Below are 20,686 nucleotides of genomic sequence, written 5' to 3'. Positions count from 1 at the left end.
GTTGCTGCAACAAACGGCCGCAAACACAGCAGCTTGAAACAACACAAGCCCACCACCTCCCAGTTCCCGGACAGTCTCGGGAAGCAGAAGGTGGGGGCCAGACTCTCACCTGTAGGTGCTCTTTCAGGTCGTGGACAGAGTTCAGTTCCCTGCAGAGCGATGCCCCGGCCCTGCTGGCTGCCACCTGGGCCCTCCCTCGGGCCCTGCACCTCTCTGAGGCTCTCTGGCCCCTCCTCCGTCACTGTCTTCTGCCTCCAGCCAGAGGGGGTCTCTGCCCTTGATGTAGCCATGTGCTTAGACTGAGCTCACTGCCTGCGTGATCTGAGATACCATCCCTGCTTCAGGGCCACCGATTCTTAACTTCAGCTACCTCGGCAGACTCTCTTCTGCCATGTGATGTATATATTCACAAAGTCCACAGGTGAGAGAATGGACCTCTCCTTGGGGGAACATTCTATTATAATCTTTATACATATGGTATATGACAATAAATTTGAGGTGGACTAAAGAGTTAAAATGCATAAAAAAACCTCTCAGTAGTAATGGAAGAAAATAAAGGAGAATATAATCCTGGAGGAGGGAGGACCTTCCTAAGCAAGCTTAGAAATCATAAAGGAAAAAAATAGAAGATAATGTTCTTAAAAATTAAAATATTGTATAAGGAGATTAAAGATAAGCAACTAGGAGAAAGCACTTGCAACATATTTAACAAATCATTAATAGAGTTCATAAGAAAATGAATTTCTATAGATCAAATTAGAAAATCAAGTCAATAGAAGAGATTAGCAATAATGTGATCAAGTAATTCACAGAAATGTAAATACAGATGGTCCCTGACTGATGATGCAACGACTTACAATTTTCTGATTTTACAGTGGTGTGAAGGTGATACACATTCAGTGGAAATCATACTTTGGATTTTGATCTTTTCCAGGGCTAGTGAAACAAGCCTGTTGCAATGCTGGGCAGCGGCTCCGGGTCAGTCATGTGATCACGAGGGTAAACAGCCAACATTCTTATAACCTTTGTGTCCCGACAAACCATTCTGAAAGAATTTCACTTTCAGGGCAGTACTCAATAAATTGCATGAGATATTCAACACTATTATAAACTAGGCTTTGTGTTAGATGATTTCACCCGACTGTAGGCTAACAGAAGTGGGTTTGGTATATTAGATGAATTTTCAGCTTATAGTATTGTCAACTTCGATGGGTTCATCAGGATGCAACCTCATCATAAGTCATGGGAGCTCCGTGGTGGATTTCTACCTCTAGTAATGACTCTCTACCAAGTCTGCTTCAAGCTATCAGGGAACCAGGAGGGCAGGGAAGGCTTATGGGGCCAACCCAGAGATGAGAGAAATGCAGAGATCTGCGGAGTCTGGCTTTGGGGACATTTGAACAGGGGCCTTTGCCAATTCTATGTTGGCCGGTCAGAGGTTGAAAAGCTGAGCAGATCTTTCAACAGCCTCACAAAGAAGCCAGGGAGACATAAACCGCATCCAGGGCTCACTGCAAGGGAGTGCTCAGTAAGACCCATGCTTCTGGGTGGAGCCCCTTGGGCTACGCCCTAGGAGTGGGAGTGAGCTGGACACAGACCATCCCTCCCCAAACGGAGGCCCACCTAAATGGACTACGGTTGTTCAAGATGGCCAGGGCACTACCTGCCTACTGAGAAGCAAATGTAAATTCTCTCCAGAGAAAATGACCATCATCTTAGGACTCCAATTATTCCTATCAAGTTCTATATAAAATATCTGGCACAGAACCAAAAATAGTCAGGCTCATGAGAAACCAAGACCATGTGACTAGAAGCCAAGAGAAACAAATACAGTGAAATAATAACCATGTGAATTCCACGTAATGGTTATCAGACCTAGACTTTAAAAGAACCAAAATAAATATGTTCAACAAAGTTAGGAAAAGAGTGGTGAACTTCAGCATAGAAGAGGAAACTAAAAAAAGGATCTAAGTAGACATTCTAGCTCTGGAATATACAACAATTAAAATTAAGAATGAGTGTAACAGCAGGTTAGACACAGCTAAGGAGAGACTCAGTGAAGAAGAAGCTAGATTAAAAAAATATGCAGAGTCAATAAAGAACATAGGAAATACAGTTAGAAGGTCAGGAGTATATCTATTTATATGTATATACAAAATTATAGTCTCAAACAGAGAGGAGAAAACTAGGCAGAAGTTAAAAGAGAAATTCTGATACTACAGCCACTAAGGAAAGTACATCCATAAATAATTGAAAATCTTCCAACAAAAAAATCTTTAGGCCCAGATAGCTTAATCTACCAAATATTTTCAGGATGAAATAATTATCAGTATTACACAAATTCTTCCAGAAAACAGATAAAGAGGGGACACTCCAGTTTGACTTATGAGACCAGCAAACTTTGATACCAAAATCTAATAAGATCATCACAATAAAAGAAAATTGTAGGATAATGTCATTCATAAGCATAGATGTAAAAATTCTAAACAAAATATTAGTGAACCAAAATCCAGCAGAAGGTAAAAAGGAATAAGTCTTCATGATCAAATGAGGCTTCTTCTAGAAAGGCAACATGGATTTAACATCAGAAAATCTATGAAGTCCACTGCATTAGTAGAATAAAGGACAAAATTCATATAATTATCTCAAAAGATGGAAGAGAGGCATTTAAGAAACATCCATTTATAATTTTAAAAAGAAAAAGAGAGTTTTGGTAAGAATAGAAAGAAATTCCCTAAATGTGATAAAGGAAGTCTATGCAAAAGTCAATTGTCTTTCTCAGTACCAGCAATAAACTGTGAGAAAATGAAATTTTAAAAATAACGTCATTTAAAATAGCATCATAACATGTCAAATTGCTATTATTGTTGTTTAGTCGCTGAGTCATGTCTGACTTTTTTTGACCCCCTGGACTGTAGCCTGTCAGGCTCCTCTGTCCATGGGATTCTCCAGGCAAGAATACTGGAGTGGGTTGCCATTTCCTCCTCCAGGGGATCTTTCCAACTCAGAGATTGAACCCGAGTCTCCTGCATTGCAGGCGAATTCTTTACTGTTTGAGCCACCAGGGAAGCCCAATTCTGTATAGAAATCCAAAAGGTGATTTACAAGGAAAGTATATTCAAGTGGTCTTTTAAGCTTCTCAATTTTCCTCTGTATTAAAAAAAAAATCACCTTTCTTTCTTTATTCCTAATTTATATTGACACACATCTAACATCTCTGAAATACCTCTGATCTGTCATTTTTCAACAGCAATTTCAATCGTTTCTACCTCAAAACAGCCCTTCCTCGACAGGAAAAGGAGATCTTTTCTGGCTGGACCACAGTAGAAAAGGAACTGCAAGTAAGGCTTAGCCTATTTGACACTCTTTTCTGAATGTGACAAGCACAATAAACAGCCATCAAACACTTATCTCCTCTGACCGTGCTGACTCACTGTCTTTTACCATCTCTGTTTATCTCTGCTTTTTCTTCCTCAGTGCCATGAATTCAGGGCTTAGTAACTGCCAGGGAAGTATGCCTTGACAGGATAGGGCCCAGGAACGCAGCCTTCCTACTTTCCTGGGAGACGATACTCCATCCCCTAGCCTAACGCTTGATCAGTGTCCTTGTCCACCAATTCTATAAGGTGGGACACAGCCAAAGTTGGTTTTTAGCTTTTGTTCCTGGTTTTTGAGAGACCCTTAGACAGCAAGATCAAACCAGTGAATCCTAAAGGAAATCAACCCCGAATATACACTGGAAGGACTGAAGCTGAAGCTCCAATACTTTGGCCACCTGGTGTGAAAAGCCGACTCATTGGAAAAGACCCTGATGCTGGGAAAGATTGAAGGCAGGAAGAGAAGGGGACGACAGAGGATGAGATGGTTGGATGGCATCACCGACTCAATGGACATGAGTTTGAGCAAACTCTGGGAGACAGTGAAGGGCAGGGAAGCCTGGCGTGCTGCCGTCCATGGGGTCACAAAGTCGGACACGACCGAGCGACTGAACAAGAACAACAATTATTTACTCATTTGGATCCATTATTTTTGGATTTTAAAAACTAATTTTAAAAAAGACTAAAATTAAAGACAAAACTACCCTGAAAAAAAGAAACCAAACCAAAAGAAGTGAGAACGTGTGATCACATCACTTCCCCAATGGGGGTGAGGGAACAAGACCCAGCCCTGGGCACTCACAGCCTGGTTTTGAACCCGGCAGCGCGGGTCAGAGTTCAGAGCCCGTGTGCCCCGCGGCTGGACCCCAGCTTCACCCTCCATCAGCGTTCGATGACCAGCAGCCACTTCAGCAGCGCAGAGGACGCTTTCCAGAGCAGCTGCAGGGATGCTGACACTTGGCTTTGGTACGTCAGCGGAGCAGGAGACTGAAACCTCACAGCAGGCAGGCGGGGACCCGCCTCCCACCCCTCGAGTGGAGGCCAACACAGAGGGGCTCTCAGGAGAGCAGTGAGGGCACCGGAGTCGCTCTGAGTTACCACGAAAACGGCTCTGTGATCACTGTGTATGGTTTCCAGTGGTGGTTTTGGGTACGAGTGGGCTGACTTGCTTTGCCACGAAAATCTACTAGAATAACGATGTACAAGGCGTGGTTTGATGACATGCACACTTCAAGTGTTTTTCAGAAAACAGGGGCAAGAATTCAAACTCTCATTGAGAATAAGATGTGGCCAAAGTTAAATGTGGTTCTGTCTCTCATAACAACTTAGATTTTACAACAACGTATCATACCAGCTGTCTTGGGAACAAAAGAATCAGCCTGAATTTTGTAAATAAACTGTGGTTATTAAAACTACTTGAAAGAAGCCAGAATAATAACCATTAAACATGAAAAGTCAGTAAAAGTCTTTGAATGGTATTTCTGTTGCAATTATTATTCCCGTTTTCATAATGTGCTTAGGGATGAAACACAGTTTTGAGCTGTTAGGACTTTTGAATAGATTGCACTGCAGATCTGTTAGCCCATAGCAGCCAAGACTGTGAAGTTTTAAAATCCGTTATGGAAAATGGAAATGAAAGGCATGGAAATCTGTGAAAGACAGAATTGGTCTTCCTTTTAACAACTGTCACGATTATTGCTTAACTGATTCTCTGTCTGCATCACCTCTTTGCCCGTCAGGCCGCCCATGCCCACAGGTTCGCTCGTTGCCCTGGGTGCTGACGGAGGGGTTTAAGTGCCGGCCAGTGACAGCTTTACGTGCGCTGATGCTGGTTCTCCTGACGCTCACCTTCTCCCTCACAGGTCACTGGGCACCCTGGGAGGCCCACACATCCTTCAGGAATAAACGATAATGCGGTAACGGTGCGACAGCAGAAGGAGCTGGATTCAGCTCTTGTCATCTCTCTCCTTTTATCTTCTGCTGCTGGAGGGATCTCTCTAAAGATGCAATCATGTAACACTATGCAGTTAAAGAAAAAAGTCCTCTGCGGCTGAAAACTGCCTTCTGACCAATGACTGAGTCCCCACCCCGAACGCAGGACTGGGTACCATGGTCCCAGCAGAGCACGGAGCAGGTGGAGACGCAGGTCTGCTGTCGTCACTGTTGCTCAACGGACGGAATAAGAGTAGCTAACGCCCTGGTCTCTGCTCACCGACGGGACCCTCCGACCAGGAGGCTCCCCACCGCCCCCGGGCACCCGGGGCCTGTTCCCTGCAGTCCCCTCACCCTCACCAGTGTCCCTCCGCAGATGCCCGCCTCACGGGCCCTTCTCCTGGGTGAAGAGTTGTAACTACACGCGCTCCACCCGCGTTCCCTGGCTCCTGACGTGTTCCACACGCATCCTGCCGTGATGTCCACACGGACCCCGTGGGGAGGTGTGGCTACTGACCTTCTAGGAGCCTGATGTCTGGGCCAGGTAAAGGACTGGGCAGGTCACGTGACCTGTCGTGACCGGGGTGGACCCTCCCCCGCAGGCCGTCCTTGTCCTGAAGCCTCCCCCATTCCCTCCCCCTGGGCCTCGCCGGGGGTCTTGGGACCCCCTCTGTCCCCTCCCCAGCACCGAGACTGGCCGCTAGACTCAGCAGGTTCCGTCCTAGATTAACGGATGAGTCTAGGCCTTGCCTGCTGTGAGGCTGGCACTGAACTGTGGACCGTGCCCAGCGCTTCATGACGCCCTTCAGGACAATCGACGCATAGTCTAGACCTCCGGGCTTGGACACCAGAGAGGAACGAAGCCACCCGGCTGCCAAAACACGCCAGCCAGAGAACCAGCGAGGCCTCCGGGGCGGCCTGGGGTCTGAGCTGAGGACCTGGCCACGGGCTCCGGAAGCCCTGCAGGGGAGCAAGCGCCTGGCCCTGCCGGGGGAGCCTCCCCCGTAGTCGGGAAGACAGTGGGCAGGGCCAGGGTGGCAACCTCCCGCCTCGTGGACCTGAGCCTCGCAACCCTTAGGAGGAAAAGCACATCCTCAAACCCCAGCCTGAAGCCCGCACCCCACACTGCCTCCACTCGACTGGACTGGGAGGCCCTCGAGGGCAGAGGAGGACCCGCACATCCAAGGCTTCTTCTCGGCTCCCGTTGCGGCCCAGCACCTCACGCTGCCCGGGAGTGACACATGTAGGAAAGAAAGGATGATCCTCTGTGAAAAGCACGGCAATGCAGCTTATTGATTAGATCTCCAAGTACTAGTTCTCACTGATTTATTTAAAAGAATCTTCTGGGAAACTGAGTGATCCAGGTTATCAAAGCTGTTCACACCTTTGAGACTGAAAATACCCGGTTCAAAGCAGGGGCTTTGTTACACGTATGGCATTGTCTATAGTATGTATTAGGTCCCAGGCTGACGTGCAGGGCCCCTGTGATAAACAGACTCTGGCTTTGCACAGTGTTAAGAACACCGGTAAAATTTTAGACTATTTCTTTTCCTCCTTTCTTTTCTATAATGTACCAGACTGAATTATTTTGGCAAAGGCTTGCAGACCACCTGGTCTCACTGTGAATAATGAGACGCTGTTGTTCCCGAAAAGGAGACTTGGTTTCACACACAGGCCGAGCCTGAGTGACGTCCAGCAGAGATCCAGTTCACAGTGAGGTCAGCACGGTGGGCCATGACACCGGGTGGGCGGCCCGCCTCTGCCACGGGCTCCGTGGAGGACTCGGGCGCCTCGCACAGCAAGGAGGTCTGCTCAGAGCCCCGGCCTCCCCTCCGCCGCTGGAACTCCAGGACGCTTGCTCAGATCTTATCGGGAATCAGATATCACTAACTCCTGGCGTGGAGAGGGATGATGGTTTTAAAATTACTTTCCTGTTGTTGTTGTTCAGTCACTAAGTCGTGTCCAGCTCTCTGTGACCCCACGGACTGCAGCACACCAGGCAGCCTTGTCCTTCATTCTCCCCCGGGGTCTGCTCAAGTTCATGTCCATTGAGTCGGTGATGCCATCCAACCATCTCATCCTCTGTTTCCCCCTTCTCCTTTTGCCTTCAGTCTTTGGCAGCATCAGGGTCTTTTCCAATATGTCAGCTCTTTGCTTCAGGCGGTCAAAGTACTGGAGCTTCAGCTTCAGCATGGGTTGTTTCAATGAATATCCAGGGCTGATTTTCTTTAGGATGGACTGGTTTGATCTCCTTGCTGTCCAAGAGACTCTCAAGAGTCTTCTCCAGCACCACAGTTGGAAAGCATCAATTCTTCGGCTCTCAGCCTTCTTTATGGTCCAACTGTCACGTCTTTACATGACTACTGGAAAAAGCATTTCAACTATACAGACCTTTGTCAGCAAAGTGATGTTTCTGCTTCTTAATATGCTATCTAGATTTGTCATAGCTTTTCTTCCAAGCAGCAGGCATCGTTTAATTTCATGGCTGCAGTCACTGTCCAAAGTGATTTTGGAGTCCAAGAAAACAGTCTGTCACTGTTTCCACTTTTTTCACATCTATTTGCCATGAAGTGATGGGACTGGATGCCATGATCTTAGTTTTTTGAATGTTGAGTTTTAAGCCAGCTTTTTCACTCTCCTCTTTCACCTTCATCAAGAAGCTTTGTAGTTCCTCTTCACTTTCAGCTGTTAAAGTGGTATCATCTGCATATCTGAGGCTGTTGCTATTTCTACTGGAAATCTTGATTCCAGCTTGTTACTTCCCTATTTATGTGTTATAGGAAAGATATGTTTCTGTCCACTCCAGTATTCCTGCCTGGGAAATTCCATAGACAGAGGAGCTTGGCTGGCTACAGTCCATGAGGGTGCAGAGAGTCGGACACAACTTAGCGACTAAATCACAGCAACAACAGCCTGTTTCTGTAAGGCTGGCTTAGAGAGAAAATTGGTCTTTTCTAGTTACATTGGTGTTATCCTGATGCCACTTAAGGGGCAAATTAACCCTCTGCAGCCACAGGTTCCCGGGCACTCAGAGAGTGAGGGGCTGGAGGAGAGGCTGATGCTGGCGAGGCGGGCAGGGGGCCGCTGAGTTGCCAGCCATCAAGGCCCAAGGAGAAGTGGTTTTCTGTGTTTAAGGAAAAACACACCTTTCAGAATGCCTCATTCAGTTTTTTTGTTTTTATAGAATTAAAACACAGGAATTTTTCTTAAATGAAAAACAGAAACAGCTTAAAATATTTTTTAAAGCAAGTTAAAAAGAGACGCCCAGGAAATGATCCTTTGTAATTCTGCCAGTTTCAGTTTTGATTCTTTATGCAGCTAGTATCAGGATAATAATATTTGGTTGAAAAGAAAGAGAAAAAAAGTTTCAAGAGGCTGTTCTGCACACATTTTGGTTGACTGGCTGATGTCAGGTTGACTACTGTTATTTTGCAATTGCTTTGACAGATGCAAAACAGAAAATCGCAAACATTGACACTTTAAATACCCTTTAATACCCTCAGTGAGCACACACAAAATGAGACCCTGAAGACTGTAAGTGACGATACTTCTAATTATTTTTGACTACTGCTATTAGTGTCATGAAAGGAAAGGTCAGATTCAGATAAAACAGAAGTTAAACCAGATTAAACATAGATGTCCTGAAGAAGTGCCACATTTGCTCTTCAGTTCTACTGAAACAGTTGCTAGGCTACACCCTAGGATCTTGTGGAAAGAACCCAGCATTTCATGGCTGCAAAGATTATGAAATATTCAGCTTTACCCAGGGGTATTTCCTGACATTTCTTTGGTAAACTGGAGCCTAATAGAAGATATCAGGAATTAGTGTAAGAAACAGTCTAGAAGCCTATTGTCACTACAGAGATGAAAGCAACTTTGATGATCAAAAAGAAGTCAATAAAATAAGACTGAAGTGGTTCCTGAACCCTTCCCTATTGTTCATCTGGGATTTCTTAATTTCCCTACTCTCCCTCTATTATGGGGTTTTCTGTGTGAAGTCCTGCCATGAATTAGAGTGATGTCAACAGAGTTTTACCTTGAGTCATATTTTATCACAAACTGGAGGAGGCCTGGTCCTTCAGGGAACACGCTTCCTGCTCTTAAGAAGCTTGCCATCTTCTCCTAGTTCCCAGCCGGCCGGGGTGGGGGCCCAGCTGACCTCAGTGACAGCGGAACCTGGCCCAGCCACGAAGGCCACGCTGCCCCACGCGCGCTGTTCTCGCCTGTGGCCACCTTGGCTCTGCTCTCTGGCCACAGGGCGTTAACCAGCCGTTCCAGGTGTCTGGGTGGTATTTTTTTTCTTGCCATCCTTAATAAACGTTCCCTGTCATTGCTATGTCGATTTTTAAACTAGAAATGCTGTCACTTAAAAACTGTCAAAACAGGAGCAAAGGTTTGGAATTCAGATCAACCAGGGTGTGACCCCACCTGTACTATTTTGCAGCTGGGTGACCTTGGGCAAGTCAGGGAGCCCCTGTGAGCTGCAGTGCACCAGCTGGGAAACAGGAGTGTAATGCTGGCCTTAAATGGTGATTATCAGGATAAATGAACTAATTCGTGTAACGTTTCTTGTGCAGTGTCTCTCATCTTGTAGGACTTGGGTAAATACAGTTACAACTCATTTTTCATCCTAGAATCATATTTTGTGATCCTATTGCCTGTCCAGCATGGACCCTACACAAGACATATCCTACACAGACATAACAACACGTCCACAATACACATATGATGCAGGGTGAACATTAGACACTGGGAAGGAATTCCAGGAGGTCAAGTCCACTCAGTAAGTATTCTTATCGCTCTGCAGCATCAGTCAGATACTCACACCTGTCATTCTGCGCAGTCCCCTACCTGGGGGTCAGGCTCCCCTGGTGGCTCAGTGGTGAAGAATCCACCTGCCAGTGCAGGAGACGCAGGTCGATTGCAGGGTGGGGAAGGTCCCCTGGGGACCCAGGGTGAGGAAGGAAACGGCTACACCCTCCAGTATTCTCGCCTGGGAAATGCCATGGTCAGAGGAGCCTGAGGACAGTCCATGGGGCAGCGTGACTGAGCACGCGACCTGGGGGTCCTGTTTGCCAACAACTCCAGAGGTGACGCAAGTCTGCCCATTCGCCTTATGTCAGGGCTACTCTTCACACAGGGTCAAGATGACCAACTCACATTCCTGTGCTGAACGGATTATGGGAACAGCAACGCCTAAGTGTCTGCAGGCACCCACAGCGGTTCTGATAGGTCGGCGGTGCTGAGAACATCAGCAATGCTGCACGTTAAGGCCAAGGACGATGCATTTATAAATAGTTTCATTAAGACTTGTGATATGTATTGATACTCTGTGGACTTTTTAGTTTAAAATTAGTAAAATTTAAAAGACTTGGAGGAAAAAGACCCTTTCATTTGAAAATAAAATAGGTCATTAGCTATTGTCCTAGCTGGATTGTCCTGGTTATATTAGATTTGTTTCATGAACATAATGGAAGAGAGGAGAAAATTAAAATTCAAGAGAAAGCTGATTCATGTCTCCAGCTACGATGGTGTCCCTTTACCCTAACAAGCAGACCCTGTCGGCTACGTCCCCAACACGAGCGTCCCCTCCTCCGGGCCCGGTTGCCCTCCCTCCTGTAACTCCATCCCCGCCAGGTGGGCCCTGATTGGCCCAGGCCAGTTTGATCCCCTCTGTCCTCTCACCAGGGACTGGATGGTCTCAGCTGAGCACGGGACCTGTGCTGGCCAATGAGATGAGAAGGGTGGTCTTGGGGGGGAGGGTTGTTGCTCCTGGGAAAGGCGCCCTCACTGCTCAGAACAGGACCCCAGACATGAGCAGTCCCCTCTGCCTCTGGGTGTCGCCAGGTCTGCTCAGGATGCTGGGAACTGTGGCCGCCCGATGGGATGGGGTTTAGCACGAAACCAGCGCAGGACACAGAGGCGGGAGTGAGGGGAGCAGAGCCGGCCGCAGGGCTTCCGCCTGCAGACTGCGGGCGACAGACCCCTTGGCTGTCATGGGTTGCAGGGCCCGAGCATTCTGCCACTCAAGACCACCGCGTCCCAGCGGACGCAGGACGACCACCACCCCCAAGCCCCTGGACCTGGAGAAAGTGAACAAGCGAGCCGGCCGTGTGGGCCAGTACCTGCTCCTGGGACTCCAGCTCCTTGTGCTGTAGCTTCTTCTCTATGGATCGCACTTGTTTCGAGCGGTTTTCCAGTTCTTCTTGTAAAGCCTGAAACGGTGTAAGACAAATACAAAAATATTAAAAATTAGCAGCCTTGAAAAAAGAGCTTTACCAGCTGAACTGGTGTCAAAACGGCTTCAGATCTCAAGTCAACTAAGGTGGCTCCAAACAGTTCAGGCAGAAAAAAGCCCAGCCTTTCATCTGGGCCCAGATGTTTCCTACTTTAGCAATCACTAGTGTTAAAACTCCCAAACTTACAAAACAGACACATTAGCAGGTGTCGATTCATCTTACAAAAATATCTCCTCTGTCCCCAGCGCAGAGGCACAAGCACGTGATAGAGCACAGAACGACTGCTAATTACAGTAGTTCGACCAGTAGACCCGTGAGGGCCCTTGCACTCTGGGCCAGCTCGACGCTTTTCACCGTTGTACCATGGTGATCCGAGGAGGTCACGGTGACCGTAAAGGCGTTTCTTTATTAAGCCACTGAGGATAGCACTGCATTGGAAGAACCCGTAAGAAGCTGACAGAGGGGAACTCTTTCAGTTGCCAAGTAGCCGTTCAGGTTCCTCTGGGGGAACCCCGGAATGACAAGGTTCAATAAAGAACACTGTATCAATTACTATTTTAAGTAAAGAGGTGAACTCGAGAAGAAACAGGATCCATTCGAACAGTCGCACGTGATGGCAGATAAACAGTACACGGGGCATGACAGTGAGCAGAGCACGGGGACGGGACGGGAAGACGCTGAACGAATTCTCAAAGTACAATTCCGTCAGGGAAGACGCCCGGGTTTCTGCTCTAGGTTAAGAGCTGTGACAGGTCTGTCAGATGAAGCAGTGAAAGAAAGAAAAGCAGTGAAACAACTCCCTGCTCTCACCAGCTTCCATCACACCGGACCATATGCCAACAGTGAGCATGCAGTACATGTCAGTGACGAGTGCAGAAGGAAAACAGGGCAGGGAAGGGGGGTTCTGGAGTGGCTTGTGTGAGAGGGGGTCACAGAGGAACCCGCAGGAAGAGCCTTCCAGGCAGGGGGCCCGCACACAGCGGGGGTCAGGTCACATCAGCTCTGTGAAGCCACAGAGGGTGGCTGAGGACTCTAGATTTTGTTCAAGGTAGACGGGGACTCCTGGAGGGTTATGGGCGGATCGCTTCAGCTGCTGTGAAGAGTCCTCTGAAGAGGGGTCCAGGCAAAGCAGAGAAGCAGGGTCCAGGCCGCTGAGACACACTGGGAAAGGGTGCTGGGGACTGGACCGGGGTGGGGTCAGGTCCCCAGTCTACTTGAGGACACAGGTCGCAGCCCTGAGACGTGGATGAAGAGACGATGACTCTGGGGTTGTGGCCGGAGCAGGAGGGAGGTGAGGGAGGGGGGGCCCAGGGCTCAGCCTGGGGTGGAGGAGTGGGACGCACGTCCCACGTCCCGGCCGAGGCGCTGGGGCAGGGGAAGAGCCGCAGTCTGGGCACCGTGTCAGTTCGTGTCCAGTAACAATCGCGTCAGTGTGACTCCAGTCTTCTCTCCATGGTGACAGAGCCCCTGGTTCTTGGCTTTTTTCTGGCGTTCTAGATTCACTGGGGCATCTGGTGACTGCTATGTGGTCACTCCCCACGTGGAAAAAAGTGCTTATCATGTGCCTCCAGTTTCAGGGACTCCATGTGTTGCCTGACGCCTGTCCTTGGATGAACCCCAGGCTAAGAACCTCTATTTAAAAGAGAATAAGGGGAAAAAAAAAGAGAGAATAAAGGGGACTTCCCTGGTGGCGCAGTAGTTAAGAATCCGCCAGCCAAGGCAGGGTTCGTGGGTTCGCTCCCTGGTCCGGGGAGATGCCACGTGCCGTGGGACAACGGCCAGGGCACCACAGCTGCTGGAGCCTGAGCTCCCAGAGCCGGAGCAGGCAACGGGAGCAGCCCCGTTCCCGCAACTGGAGACAGCTCTGCACGGCAGTGAGGACCCGGCACAGCCAAAGATAAACCAACACATTAAAAAAGAGCGTAGTGGTTTGACTGAGGAGAGGATGAGAATGAGGACAGACGCTTTAGGGGCTTTTTGATATTATACTGGAATATAAAATCCACCCTTCAGCCAAGCCTGACAATGAGCTTGAAACTCTATTTTTGTTTGTATTAATGATTGTATTATTGCGGGCTGTTTCCAGAAGGATGAATGCAGTTGTTCCTATGCTTTTTGACCAAGCAGCAATTTTTTTCTTTTGATAATTTTGTACCAGTGCGTAGGATCTTGTTGGCGTCTCTTACAGCCTAATCGAGCAGAGGCGTGAACACGGGCCTGGGAAGAGACCAGCGTGCTTTCTGCCCTGCTCTCTCCTGCTCTCCATCCTCACACCGCAGTCAGAGTGACCCCAGGCCCCCAAATCCAATCACGTTGTCCTCCTGCTGCAATGCTCAGACACCACCGCACCCCCGAGATGCGGCTCAGACTCCCGAGCGAGCGTGGGTCTCAGGGACCTGGGTCTCCAGGCTCTGACCACCCTGGGCCGAGGGGGCCTCTATGTCCTACAGATTTCGTGGCCGTGATCAATGACCACGCGCCACTGTCCACTGCGTGGACTTTATGTCTCAGCCTCCGGGCAGTGCTGTGCAGCAGGCATTCTCTCACCCACGTTAGAGAGGACGGAATTGAGACCCAAAGAGGGGAGAGCCTCCTCGGGTCCATCCGTGGGCCAGAAGGCAGGCCCTGGGCTGGGGCTGCGACTCACGGACCAACCTCGAGTTCAACGTTCATGCTTCTCCCCACGGCCCTTCCCCCTCTGCCCCGTCCTCGCCTTCGCCTGGAAGCCACTCTGCTCTTGGTGTGACCTCACTGACCTGTCCAAGGAGCAAAGCCTGGACGCTGTGGGGCTGTGATCCGTCCGGGGTTCAAGGGGCCCTGTCTCTGTGTGAGGCCGGGATGCCTGCAGCCCGGGGCGCTCTCCACATCACACTTCCAGCCCGGAGCCAGCCTGGTGCACGCCGGCACCGGGCCACGCTTGGGCAGGAGCTAACACACATCTCAATTACTTCCTCGAGGAAATTACTTCAACCATGGGGTCTTCCAACTGTCCTCAACACAGCACAGTAACCTAAAGGTCATCAAGTTTCTCAAGATGCAGAGTGCGCAAGTATACCTTCCAAAGTTCTCTCTCTATGCACACACCTGATACATGTATATACATATGACATCATTATTTGTGAAGACATAGTGTCTGGTTTCTGCCACAAAACTACACTCTTTTGTTTCTTGGTTTGTTTTATTTCACAGAAAAAAAATACAGGAGATACACATCTCCTTTGTATTTTAAACAGAAAACTGCCACTCACCGCAGTCTCACCTCCACCCTGCCCTTCCCCAGCAGAGCCCTGGGCACGGCCCCCTCGGGGGTCCCCATCTCCACCCCAATCTCAGCCCCTTCGTCCTTCCTCCTGTCCCCGCCCTCCACGAGGGAGCAGGGACCACAAAGCGGAACCAGCAGTGTCAGAGCGCCGGGCGCAGAGCCTCCTTGACAAGAGTTCAAGGTGCTGCGGGGCCTTCCGGGGGGGCTGTCACGCAGGGAGGGGCCTCTGTAGGGGGCGGGGTCTGAGTAGGGGCGGGGCCTGAGCAAGGGGGGCTGAGCAGGGGGAGGGGCCTGATCGGGGGAGGGGTCTGAGTGGGGGAGGGGCCTGATCGGGGGAGGGGTCTGGGCAGGGGGAGGGGTCTGAGTAGGGGAGGGGCCTGAGCGGGGGGGGGCTGAGCAGGGGGAGGGGCCTGGTCGGGGGAGGGGCCTGGGCAGGGGGAGGGGGCTGAGTGTGGGGGAGCTGAGCCAGGGGGCTGAGCAGGGGGAGGGGCCTGAGTGGGGGAGGGGCCTGAGTGGGGGAGGGGCCTGAACAAGGTGGATCTGGGCAGGGGGCAGGGCCTGGTCGGGGGAGGGGCCTGAGCAAGGGGGGCTGAGCAGGGGGAGGGGCCTGATCGGGGGAGGGGCCTGAGTGGGGGAGGGGCCTGGACAAGGTGGATCCGGGCAGGGGGCGGGGCCTGGTCGGGGGAGGGGCCTGGTTGGGGGAGGGGTCTGGGCAGGGGGAGGGGTCTGAGTGGGGGAGGGACCTGAACAAGGAGGGTCTGGGCAGGGGGCGGGGCCTGGTCGGGGCGGGGCCTGGTCGGGGGCGGGGCCTGGTCGGGGGCGGGGTCTGGGCAGGGGGAGGGGCTCTGGGGCAAGGCTCCCGTGGGGAATCAGGAAAGGAGCGGAGGTCAAAGCCTGACCCTGTGTGATGCCCACACTAGGTGCAGGCAGAAGGCGAGGAGGCCAGAGGCCGGGGGGATCACGGTGCTGGAGGTAACGGAGGAGGAAACTAGTCCAGGGTTCTGGCCAGAGGGTCCCTGCGAGGACAGGGACAGTGCCAGACCTGTGCTTTCTCCGCCTTCACACAGTGAAGAAGAGATTGCTAACCCACCGTGTTTCAGCAATGCTATCAAAACAGAAGAGAAGTTACATTTGCTTTTCAAACAGCACTGCTTTCAGTTTGCTCATAGTTATCTAAAGGGTTCACGAGATCTTTCTAGGGCTAATCAGAACAAGCCATACAGCTAGAAATCCCTTTTATTACCTAATAAAAATCAGTTAAAAAAACTGAAGAGTAACCGAGTAATATTCCACTTTCCAAAAAGTTAAAATGCATCAGATGAAAGGAAAAGGACAGTTTATACTTAGAGCTGTTCCTGACCTCGTATTCTAAAAAATTATTATGTCATGAGCTGTTCACGCTCAGAATGGACGCAGGCCTCTCTGAGTGTGACAACTACTGAGTAAGCACTAGCGCAGACCTTTCTTCTCAGCTGTGGCGTCTCTACTGGAAAGCCTTACAGTGTGACATTTGACACACACCTACAAATACAACTTTTACTTTATTCCTGAGAAAAGCCCAAGATCATCAAAGAATGGAATGTCCAACACTGGGTCAAAAACCGAAAACAAAGTCCTACTTGAACGGCCACCCTGCCTCTAGGCGCCAGGTGACAGGGCTGGCAGCGGGCACCACCCATGGCCGACTCTCCCAGAGCTCTGTGTGGACCGCCGAGGAAGAATGGCCTTTTCCAGAAGAAAAACCTGCAGCTCTACGAGAACGACGAGGGGAGACCACACTCTGTGAAAGGGAGCGGGCCACACGATAATCTGATTTGTTTGTTTAAAATATGAAAATAGAGCACGTTCGAGTGTAAAAGATCCACAGGTCACAGACTCCTCAGGGCAGGGAGAAGCCAGGCAGCTCATGTTCCCAGAGGAGGCACCTGTCAGGGTCCCAGAGCTTTGCTGTTCATTTAGGGGAAAAAATGAGGACTAGAGTCAATGCTATTTTCATAAAACTTATAAACAGGCTTCAAAGTCAGCTACTCAACTTTAGCCACACATTAAGGGCTTCTGTGGTCTTCCTAAAAACCAAAGTCTCCCTCCTAGTTCTGAGTCAGTTAGACAAACATGACATGGTGGCAGGAACACGCTTTTTAATAATGGACACATGAAATGCAAGTCCATTTGAATTAGAAGTGGTTAAAAAGTTATGTAATAAAGGAAAATTTCACTGGAAAGGAGGCTGTGAGGACAAAAGCCACGATCCAGTGTCCCCATTGGGAGGGCTGTTCCAGAAGCTCCCAGACTCAGACGTAGCACAGGTCTTTGGAGAGATTCCTGACCTTGGCTTTGGCCAGACTCAGCCGGGTCCTCATCTGGAGTGGGGCAGGGTGGGCGTCCAGCGGCGTGTCCCAGCTGCGGCCTCACTGCCCTGGCCCAGAAGCTGGCCCTGGCCGAGCCGCAAACTGGTCTCTCACCCCAGGACGTCTGGCCCGCAGGCTCTCACCGGACAATTCGATCCCAAACTCCCCACCTTCCCATCTTTACCAAGACCCTGGGCTGTGAGAAACGCGGAAAGATACACTCACGAACGGGGGCAGAACCAGAAACACAGACGTCGCCCTGCTCCTGAGTCACACGTTGCACAGGCCGTGCCTGCTCTTCAGGAGCGCGCGAGCCGGTTCTCACTCCGGGAGATTCAGCGTGTCCTGAGCCCCTTCTCCGGGGCCTGCCGTCCGTCGAGGGGCGAGGCCTACGGGCTCCTCCCCCAAGTCCCGGCTCACAGAGCGCGGTCTCCGGGGCCGCACCTTGAGCGGGAGAACCTCCTGTTTACAGGGACTGGACTGGAGCCCAGGTGAGGGGGGTACTACGTCCCATCCTGTTAAACATACGGCTGGCGTCCTCCGGGGGCTTTGGGTTAAGTCAGCGGTGGGGAATCGAGGAGCTGGGCGAAACGCAGAGGGGGCCCCGCCAGCAGCAACTCCGCGGGGCGGGGAAGGTGAACGCGGAGAAAAGCAGAGCGCGGTCGGACGGCTGGCCCAGCAGAGGTCAGCCCTGCAAACTGAGGTGAAGCTGGGCGCTGGGTTGTGCTCACTGGTCTCCCTACACGTGTGTCTGTTTGAGAGTTTCCATAATAAAGAGAAAAAGGAATGTTTAAAGCTTTTTCTACTTAAGAAACATGAAGTCACCATATCCTTCCTTTCATGAGGTTTGAATTTACTATTTTATTCAGAAGAAGCATGATTCACGCACCCTCCACCGGGCAGGAGGAACGGGGCAGGGCTTTCCACACCGTGTGTGTTTTGGAAGACCACGGGGGTGCCCAGATTCTGACCGAAGGAGAAGGTGACTGGACGGGGAGGCTTACTTATGCTTTTATTGAGCCACAGTTTACATGTGGTGGATTCCAGGGTTCTAAAACAGGGTGATGGTGTGTTTTCTATTTAAAACCTGTAACATGAGTTGAAAGTTTGAGTCACAAAGTATCTGTCGGCTGACTGGTTTATCCATCAGACAGAGAGGACACCTGACCTGTGACTCGGTGAGGAGACAGGTTATAACAGGGAGACAGGAGAGCCCTCCGTGAAACCTCACTGCCTTTGTAACAACGCCCACACCTGTCTAGTAAGGACACTTCAGTTTACAAATGGTGCCGACAATATTTCTGATGAGTGGGCTTTCTTTGAGAGGAAAATCGATGCAGAAACAGCAGATATTTTCCTTTGTACCACTGCTAACTGAAAGTTAAGGGGAAATTGAGTAAAAGTATAAAATCTCATCATTTTGGTGTCAGCTTTGTACTTACTTTTCTTTTTCTCACATCTTAAACATCTGGGATCCAGTAAGAAGACACGCCCTGTGCCCGCAACAAGGAGACAGTCGGGGGTCAGGGAAGATGACAGCAGAGCAGACAGGGACGTGTGTCCCGGCCGGTCTCACTGGCTACTCACACAGGCCGCTGTTGTTGTGTTTTTAATGGGCTAAATCTACTAACAAAAGCAGCAAGTCTTCTTCACCTGAAATGCCAGTCAAGATTTCTCTTAAAGTGATTTCTTCAGAACTACTCAGAATGAAGAACAAAAGCATAAAGAAGTCTTATCGGTGGTTCTGCAGAACCAAGACCAGGTTTGTACGATCGATCTGGTTACTGAAACAGATCACTGGTACTGCCAAGGCCACTCGTGCATTCCAAACACTGTATTCTTTAAGGCTTGCATTCAGTTTCTTTGGGTTTCCCTGTTGGTTCATTGGTAAAGATCTGCTTGCCAGTGCAGGAGACACAAGAGACACGGGTTTGATCCCTAAATTGCAAAGATCCCCTGGAGGAGGAAATGGCAACCCACTGTAGTCTTCTGGCCTGGGAAATCCCATGGACAGAGGAGCCTGGAGGGCTAGTCTGTGGGGTCGCAAAGAATCGGACATTGCTGAGCCACTAAGCACCCACATACACATTCAGGTTTTTAATTTTTTCACATTCCATGCAAGTAACATTTTTTTTCCTCATTTCTTTAACCCTCATAATTCAGTCTCTTGTGATGCTGTATGAAGAAAAGGAGTTTTAACCCAATACGTGGGATAGTCTTCACATAAGGCAAAGTTCCCTCTGGGTGAAAACTCGTCAGCTGTTGCAACAAACCTCGTGAATGAGAGCTTGCACTTTGATACGAGGCTGCTGTTGCAGTGCTCATTAGACCACTGATTCAACTTGAAAGGCAAAAAGTATCGTGGTCAATGTCAAAGAATACCAAAGTTTTTCACCCTTCTTCTTTTCTTCTCTCTCTCATCTATTTTCTGGCCTTTAAAATTCCTAAATGACTTCCTTTAAAAGTCTTAAAACTGCACTTTTAAAAGAGTTAGTGTTTCCTGGTCTCCATGGAGGTTCCAGGAAAAGAAATCATGTTATCCCAAGACTTTGATGATCTAAGGAAGCTGGAATCCCCCAACACACCTCATTAATGTTCCCCGGCAGCACACAGCCCGTCCTGACCTCACCCACGTTTCCTCTGGGAGCAGCCGGCACATTTCTGCTCAGGAAATTCAAAGCACATTGCCCACTCTGTCCCTCCAGACGGCGTCACTTGTGAACACGTTCCTATCTCGGGGGGGCAGAAATCCAGGACCAAGTTCAAGAACCGGGCTAGGACGTTCCAGGATCTCAGAGGAACCTCCTTTCTCGGCCGGCGTGACAATCACTTACGCTGCGGTCGGTCTGCAGAACAGAGACCACCCTCCGGCCGGAACCCAGGGAAGGGGAGCACCCAGGAGTCACTGGTCTAAATGTTTATTTTTTTGCACGGTAATCGTCCACACGTGAGGTCAACTTGAGCCTGCAGCACCATTCTAACCCCCAGAAAAGGCCATGAATTTCTCCTCTCTTAAACCTGAAGTCGTATTTCTCAGTAACGGCCCCTGCATGATAACACATTTATGAATCATGAATTCACCTCACGTTTCCCCTTCATCTTAGACTGTAAGCATCACAAGCGTAACCCACCCAGTCACATTTCTAAAGCGCTCTCTGAAATGCTTAGTGAGATGTTGGCACTATGGTAATTCCCAGGTGGCGCAGCGATGAAGAATCTGCCTGCAGTGCAGGAGACACAAGAGACTCAGGTTCATTCCCTGGGTCGGGAAGATCCCCTGGAGAAGGGCGTGGCAACCCACCCCAGTGTTCTTGCCCGGAGAATCCCATGGACAGAGGAGCCTGGCGGGCTGCAGTCCACGGGGTTGCAAAGAACTGGACACGACTGAGTGAGCACTCCGCAGGCAACAGTCGTCACTGGCAACACGAGCCAGGTTTACCGAGGACTAGTGGCTTTTCATGAAAACAGCTGGAATCTCCCTGCTGAAATTTCTCCAGATTCCCTTTCCCCGCTTGAACCACATAACTG

At 49.9% G+C, this 20,686-nt stretch overlaps 1 protein-coding gene across 13 annotated transcripts in view; it reads right to left on the bottom strand.

Moving 5' to 3' along the window:
• Positions 1-20,686, bottom strand: part of CEP112 (centrosomal protein 112) — a 307,677-nt gene that overhangs the window by 14,969 nt on the left and 272,022 nt on the right. For all 13 annotated transcript variants that reach the window (XM_081580786.1, XM_081580780.1, XM_081580784.1 and 10 more), the window contains one exon: positions 11,435-11,524. In XM_081580786.1, the coding sequence (XP_081436912.1) occupies positions 11,435-11,524 (90 nt within the window). The remainder of the gene's footprint in view (positions 1-11,434; positions 11,525-20,686) is intronic.

Source organism: Giraffa tippelskirchi, chromosome 3 (assembly GCF_054371585.1).
Source record: "Giraffa tippelskirchi isolate mGirTip1 chromosome 3, T2T-mGirTip1v1.2.pri, whole genome shotgun sequence".
NCBI lineage: Eukaryota > Metazoa > Chordata > Mammalia > Artiodactyla > Giraffidae > Giraffa > Giraffa tippelskirchi.
The sequence above is the reverse complement of the archived record's forward strand: the minus strand, read 5'-3'. Positions and strand labels throughout refer to the sequence as shown.